This window comes from Lynx rufus, unplaced genomic scaffold (genome assembly GCF_022079265.1).
Source record: "Lynx rufus isolate CCGP_SWC_20201006 ecotype Redwood Valley unplaced genomic scaffold, mLynRuf1.p SCAF_1, whole genome shotgun sequence".
In the NCBI taxonomy this organism is placed as follows: domain Eukaryota; kingdom Metazoa; phylum Chordata; class Mammalia; order Carnivora; family Felidae; genus Lynx; species Lynx rufus.
This window is the reverse complement of record NW_025814823.1, coordinates 235,086,980-235,094,520: the sequence shown is the minus strand read 5'-3', so window position 1 is coordinate 235,094,520 and position 7,541 is coordinate 235,086,980. Positions and strand designations below refer to the sequence as shown.

Sequence of the window (7,541 nt, the reverse complement as noted above, 5' to 3'; positions counted from 1 at the left end):
ACACTTTGGGGGAAGCAATAGTTGACGGTTTACAAGATATACTGTACTACACTATAAAATGTTATAAAAATAACTGCACGAAATACATCATGTAAATACTTAAAGGCTTTATTATGTGCTTACGTCTAATCGAAATCCATGTACGGTTACACTGAACACATTCTTTATGCACCGTAACTGAAAATATAAAACACAAAACCAACTCAAAGTATTGCTCAAATAAAAGCAATTTTTCTTTGTTTTAAGGTGTGAAACCATGGTAAAATGGAAAAGAAACAGCACATAAAAAGAAAACCATTAGGTGGATTTTTAAAAACTTAATTTAACTATTATAGCGAATATTCCCGAGACTACTCTGCTGTGGACAATTAAATGCATCCCACTCAAAGACGTGCGATCCCCAGCCATTTGAAAGCTCAGGGACCGAACAGACGCACATCGGGGACAGAGGGGCAGCCGGGGGCACAGCTCTGCCAGCCCTCCGGGCCCCACCGTCCCCCAGGGCCAAGGACGAGGACAGGGTGGCTGGAGGACGGGCCCGGGAAAGCCGCACTGGTGCTGCGGTCAGTCCCAGCCTGCCTGAAGGTCACAGCGACTCACACAAGACCAGGAGGGTCTTCAGAAAGCAGGACGGTGAAGTTAGGAAGGGGGGTGGTCCTCCCCTCGGATGCTTCGATATTTAGCCATGTCTTCAGGGAATACTTTAGAAAGTTCTTGAATCAACAGGCTTTTAAATTTCTAAGAAGAAAAACATACAGCATCAAAGTACCTTTGTTGGTGACCCGTCACCCAAGTTGCAGACTACTTACTCCCCACCCCCCAAGCCTCAAACTCAAAAGAACAGAAACTGTGCCTTCCCTTTGCATAAGCGGCCGTCCACACTGCCTGCTCATGACCCGGCTACGAGCAATGCCTATGAGCTTAGAACTGTGTTAGAGGTACGTTAACAAACTATCTGAGAGAGGAATCCATGAGCACAACATAAATACTTCAACTAGAAAAGCCCCTCCTGTGAGGTGCCAGCCACACACGTGGAAATGACTTTTGCAGACAACACACGTAACGGGAATCCTCACACAATATTTAACTAAGCAATTATTAACTCAAACCACGTCAAACTCGCTGTGTGCAAACAGCTTGATCAAAGCTTTCGGAGCACCTGGAAACCTCTCTACTGAAAATGCTGCGGCTTCTTGATCCTACTTATCTGCCTCACACTTGTTCTCATCCGGTCTGAAAAGCAGCGAAGTACCTGCCAGCATCTGAAAGCCTTTCCTTGAGAGTCACACTGAAAGGCAGCTCTACAGACACGAGCAGACCTCACACATGTTCTCAAGGGACACCGCACCTCAACACAACCACCGTCTAAGCTGGAACTCGGGCAAGGTTAAACACACGGTCCGCGGGGCAGACGAAGGCCACGGAACTGCGCCACGAGACCCGCACAGATCTCCGATGATGGAGACGGATGCGTGCTGAAGGTCACAGTCCCCACGCGTCACCGCCCGCAGGGATCCCCGCACTGTCCGCGGCGCTGGAGTCGACCAGGGCAAGGCCAAAGCGGGAGCCGAGCGCACACGGCCCACAACCCGTCCACTCGCTCACAAGGGCACCGGCCACCACGGCCTGATGTCCTGAGGGCGACGCTGAGCTCAAGGGCAACGCACCCCAAACTGACAAAACAGGAAGGAAGCTGCGGGCACCACACAGACCATCACAGCAGTGCCACGCGCAGGGCAGGCTACCCGGCACCAGGACGGCTCACCGGGGGAGACGTTAGGAAGCCCGGTGACCCAGGGCACAGGTGACAAAGTCGTCACGGTCATCCAAGCAGGGCCTCTCTGCTCCTTCCCCGCGCTCAGCCACAGAGCCCTGGGCCCCGAGCCCCGAGGTCACCGCATGGCCATCCCCGCACACACGAGATATCGGCCTGGCACTCAGTGGGCGCTGGGCCCCAGCAGGGACACAACGCTTGTCCCCAAGGTGCTGGAGCCCAGGCTGCCATGATGAGATGGGAGAGGAAGGGAAGAGGGGCATCCTCCTCAGGCGCCCCCATGGAAAGGTTGGTCCCCAAGGCCTGAGGAGGAGACGCAGGCTGAGCCCCGAGGACGGTGGGTGCAGAGGACAGGCCAGAGCTCCAGAGAAGGCCGCGCGAGAGGGAACAGGAGGGAGGGGGACATGAGGCCGGGCAGCCAGGCAGGGGTGAGGAGTGGGTGGAGGCGGGAGCTCGCAGCACGAAGCCAGCACGCACGGGCGACGAGGGGACGGCGCAGCGCGGGAAAGGAAGAACCACGCACCCCAATCTGAACCACCACTCAGTCAATGTAAATTAAAAAAAAAAAAAAGCCCCGCATATTTCACGTCCAAGATGCATGGAATTTTCTAGTTCTCATCAAAGCAAAGAACACACAGAGAAGTGCTCTGTGGAGCGCTGAGGACAGGGGCCACAGCACGAACAGGCCTGGAGCCAGGCGCTGGAGACAAGCACTGAACAAGGAGCAGGGAATAAAGGTTTCGGAACCTTCTAAGCCCCGGGACCATCATTCCAGGAAATGGCAGAACAGACGGCATCAAAAAGCAGCAAAGTACAAACCTGCAGTTGGTCTTACGCCAACAGCTGCCCGGTGACAAGGAACCGTCACGAGAATTCGCCTGGGCTCTCCTAAAAGGCAGGCCGCCACCGGCTGCGTCCCGTCCCCCCGACCAGGCCCTCCACTGCTCTGTGTTACTTACCGCCCGTAACACACAGAGGTCTCAGCTGTGCCACCGTGTGAAATAGTGCACGTTTTACCACGTGTGGAAAGGAACAAGGTCTATCGGCCAAATCTGCTTTGTAAGGATCTCTTCACATTCGGACCTTAGTTTGTGCTCACAAGCGCCTTACCTTCATGGTGTCGATCTTGCCTTTCACCTGTTCATTCCTGGCCAGGGCCCTCTCCAGGCACTCTTTGGTGTAGAGTTGGGGGTTTCGGCCTTGATCTATGTATCTGGAGACAGCAAACACCTCCATTAACGTTCTCCTGGCTGACACCTATTCTCAGTTTTCTCAGGGACAGAAAGGAGCGAGCGTATACAACTTCACACGGCTTTGTATGGACGAAACAGTGCCCGGGAACCAAGTGAATCAGGATTCTTACATTTACGCAAGTATAGATGATTTGATCTATGACTTCTAATAGCGCGACTGACTCACGCAATCAAGCAATGACCAACTACAACCCAAGTGAGTTTCACATCCTCAGCGTTTGCTCTACTTCAGTTCCCTTGACCCTCACAATAACCTGTAAGGTCAGGCAGCTCTCGACAAAGAGAGGACCGACGTGAGCCAGGGTTTCAGGCTGGGGAGGGGAGGGGTTCTCGCCAACACGTGGCCTCCACTCCGGGGCGGGGGGTGGGCAACCCCATCAGTCCCCGGGGAATCCCTTTGCAGAGGAGCCTGGCGCTGCCGGAGCGGGGGGGGGGGGGGGAGCTGTGCACGGGGCAGCCCCAGCCCTGCCGGCCCCAAGATTACACACAAACTGTTGTACCACTTTTGGGGGGCGGGGGCCCTGACACACTACTTCCCTAAATACACCCAAGTAACGTGAATTTAACAGAGGGATTCTCTCCAATTGTTTCTATATTGTAGAGCTGTTTTTGAGATTTCTGACACTTGTCCCCAAGATGTCTTCATTCCCCTGCAGACTTCACCAAGCGCACTGGATGGATGAATATCCACGTTTACCAGCCGTGGGCCACGTGCCCGCTTCCGTACCTTACAGACCTTCATACCCTTCAGCTACACTAATTACTCATTACAAAGGAAAAGAAATCACGGCCACGAAATCCAATTCATGCTCCAACAAAAAAAACTGTCACTTCAGAGATTAAAAAAAAACAAAAACACTGTTCAGTTACTGTTAATGGCATAAAAACTGGCCTTTAATTATGACAGAGAAAAAAATCAATACATCACACGTTTTAGAAATTCCATTTTATTGGAATGTTTTTGAAATGATGGAATGAAAGAAGCCAAGTTAGGGTTAGTTCTGAACAAAACACATCCAATTCTGAAGAAAAACACCTGACAGGCTCAAGTGTCCGAGACAAGTAACTGTCTCAACAGCAACAGCGTTCGGATGGGGCTCTCCGTCCAGGCCCGAGGGCCAAGTGCGCTCCCGCGGACACATCAACCCCCAGTCCCGGAGAGAGGAGCACGGGTTACAGTTTTCTCTCTGCCACAGTCAGTGTGCCTGTCTGGAAGCGTGAGCTACAAAAGGCCCCTGAGACCCCGGAAACTCCTCCCACATCGTGCACGTCGACGGACAGTTCTCACCTGCTACTTGTTAGAGCTCAGAGGCCATCGCGGTCCCAACGCCCCGGACGAATCTCAACCGTCCCTTCTGCCCACCGGCTGTGGCCGTGGCGGCCCAGGCCGCACCGCCTGCTGCCCATACACAATCAGTCCCCATCCCTTTCTCTCACTGGCCCTTCAGAAGGCTGGGGCAGTCACCCGGCATCTGGCCTGACATCCATCCCACACATTCACGGCCAGAACAGCACTAATGAGGACACTTCAGGAAAAGCAAATTAGCCTCCACGTTCCTGCAATTCACAGACAGGCAGGCAGCCAGCCACCGTCCGGGAGCCTAAAGCCGTAACACACGCACGCGGAGAACAGAACACGCTAAGAACACGCAACACCATGGCCAGGGAGAAAGGACAGGGCCAAGAGCAGTAACAGTGCAGCCTGTGTGTCCCGTCTATGTGGGCAGCTCCTGAGCCGTGCTGTCACGAGGCCCTGCATCTCTGACCTTTCCGCGACGTTAAAATGGTAATGTTTCCCTTAACTGTTCAAGGAAATCTAGTGACTCAACATTTGCAGTTTTAAGGCCAAAAGGACTGACATGCTCTTGCCATCAATGCTGGCTCCGCCTCCGGAGAGAGACGCTGCCTGGCAAGAGACGTCGGCTCTGGGCGAGGAAGGACGAGTCCAGAATTTTTCTCTTAACTCTGACACTTAGGAGCCACACAGCCCGACGCAGTTACTTACCAGTTCTCTCACCTGTAAAATCAGTGTGATAAAACCTGAACTAAACAAATCTGTAACTTTATTTCCTGGAGGCGTTCTCTGGGCCACGCCTAGGACAGGCACACACAGCTCTCCAGCAGCAAACAGTGAACAGCCTTCCCAATTTCACTTGGTCTAAGAACCTTATTTCCCCCCCCCCAGAGCAGATATTTGCCATCTCCTAAAATCAGCACTCCCAGTGCAGCCTGAAAGACATCACACCAAATTACTTCTCACGCTGTTTCTGCCTATAGTTTTTGTTTTATAACAGCCCGAGTAGAACTTTTTATCCCTCAAGAAAAAAAGCGATATGGACTTTTGAGAGCCTATGGTGTTTTTCACATATTTAATAAACCTTTACTCACATGTTAACTCTTTTTCAACAATATGTAGATTTTTTTTTTTTTTGAGTTTTTAGTCCCATTAAAACACAGGCTCCCTGAAAGCAAGTAATTTTCGTCTATCTTCACTGGCTTATCCCCAGCACCTGTAATGTGCTAAAAGCCAGTAGCTGAAGGAGTCATTATAGCATCATTAAACAAGAATTCTACTCAAATGAAAATCAAGAATGATACTTACTCAAAAACTTCTAAAGGCACAGTAATGTCATGAAGCTGCTGCCTGCACTTATCAATATCCTGTAAGCCAGTAACGATAAAATTCCTGGGGGAAAAAACAAAAGTGGGCCATGTGGTTAATTCACATGACAGCAGGAACACCACCCAGGCGGCCAACTAGAACTCCACAGGAGACAGAGCTCCTTACCCCAAACAAGGCGCATGGCTCTGTTTAGCTACAGAATTCCTAGGAAAGCTCTGGAGTTGGAGAATACCCTCAGGTATCTGACTTTCTTCCTTTTTTCATGTATTTATTTTTGAGAGAGAGGAGAGAGAGTGAGCGCACGCAGGGGAGGGGCAGAAAGGGAGGGGACAGAGGATCTGAAGCAGGCTCTGTGCAGACAGCACAGAGCCAGATGTGAGGCTTGAACTCATGAACAGCGAGATCATGACCTGAGCTGAAGGCAGACGCTTAACCACTGAGTCACCCAGGCAACCCTTGACTTTCTTTTCTAAAGTAGAAACAGCCAATACGGGGGGACAGAAACCAACCCTTTTGAGAATCTGATGAAAACTATCAATCTTCCCTCAAAAACAATTACCCTGACTTCCACCTGGTTTTGTGTGCAATTTCAGAGAACACATGGGGCAGCGGACTCCCACTTAAGAGCCCATCCTCCGAGTCTGGGAGTAAGGAAACCATCCCTGGCTGGTTCAATCTCAGCCTCCTTTTGGAGGCTTCAGAGATCACCAGGCTAGTCCCCGCGCACTGGGTTTGTAACGCTGGGTTGCAATTATGTTGGATGTCTGTACCCCCTAGAAAGCCGAGCCCTTCATCAGGACATTCTGTTCGCGTATTTGCCTCTTGTTCATCCCCGGGCCTAATACCATGGCCAGCACGGAGCTGTTGCCAAAAAAGTTAATAAACGGTCTGCAACCTTCCTCACCACCTCCGCCATCCAACTCCTCCACATTCAGGCCTCCGCAGCAAGTGGTTTCAGACCCCTCTCCTTCCGGGGCTCAACCGGTGCACTCCCCCGTGAAGTCCGCCTCCCCTCCGGGGACGGGGACAGAACTCCCCAGGAGGGCCCAGCAGAAAAGGAAGGAGTCACACGCGCTGGAGGACAGGCTTTGATGATCAGGCCCAGAAACTGCACAGTCGGCCCATGGTGACGTCTCCAAATGGGCCCCCAAGAAAAGGTTGCAGCAAAGCAGAGCGGGAGGGGGGAGGGCCGGCAAGAGGCGGCGGCGAGCCCGCCCCGGGCGCACAGCCTGGAGCGAGACCAGGCCCAGACGACGGCGGAGAGGGGCGGCTCCCGGCCAGGCCCCGGCTCCCCCGCGGCCCGGCTCCCCGGCTCCCCGGCGCGACTCCCGGCAGACACCGCCCCGCCAGCCCCGGCAGACGCCCGCGGACTCGGGCCGCCACTCACAGCTTCTGGTTGAGCCCGGCCTGGCTGCTGGGCTGGAAGTCGCTGACGATGATGCCGAGCTGCCGGATGTTCTCCACGAACTTCTCCAGGTGCTCCTCGAGGTGGTCGAACTTCTCCGCCATGGCCCCACAACAAACACCGCCCCGCGCGTGGTCCTGCTCCGCCGCTTCCTGCTTCCGCCCGAGCCCGCCGCCACTTCCGTTTCCTCCAGCGGCAGGAGGCGGGGTCTGAGGGGCTACCCGCGCGGCCGGGGGGGGCGGGACCTAGGCTGTGGGCGGGACGAGCGTTGGGGGCGTGGTCTGGGCCGGGATCGGCGTGCAGGGGCGGAGCTCGAGCGCAGGGAGGGACGGAAGCCAGCTCAGCCCCGCCCCAGCAGCCCCGAGCCGCCCAGGTGAGCGGGATCCTTCCAGCTAAACGGGGTCCCCAGGTGTTGTCAGTCCTCAGACTGCCCTGTTGCTCTGAGGCCCGCCAGGAGCTAGCCCTGGGGACCTGCGACACCTCGTT

The 7,541-nt window shown here is 54.0% G+C and overlaps 1 protein-coding gene across 1 annotated transcript; it reads right to left on the bottom strand.

The window, feature by feature from the left end:
* Positions 1-249: 249 nt before the first annotated feature.
* On the bottom strand, positions 250-7,205 carry MED10 (mediator complex subunit 10). Its single transcript, XM_047094232.1, has 4 exons — positions 7,038-7,205; positions 5,630-5,713; positions 2,885-2,987; positions 250-738 (listed from the first exon to the last, which is right to left on the bottom strand). Exons 1-4 carry the CDS (start codon positions 7,157-7,159, stop codon positions 640-642), a joined length of 408 nt encoding a protein of 135 aa, XP_046950188.1. The 5' UTR covers positions 7,160-7,205; the 3' UTR covers positions 250-639.
* Between the last annotated feature and the right edge of the window lie 336 nt (positions 7,206-7,541).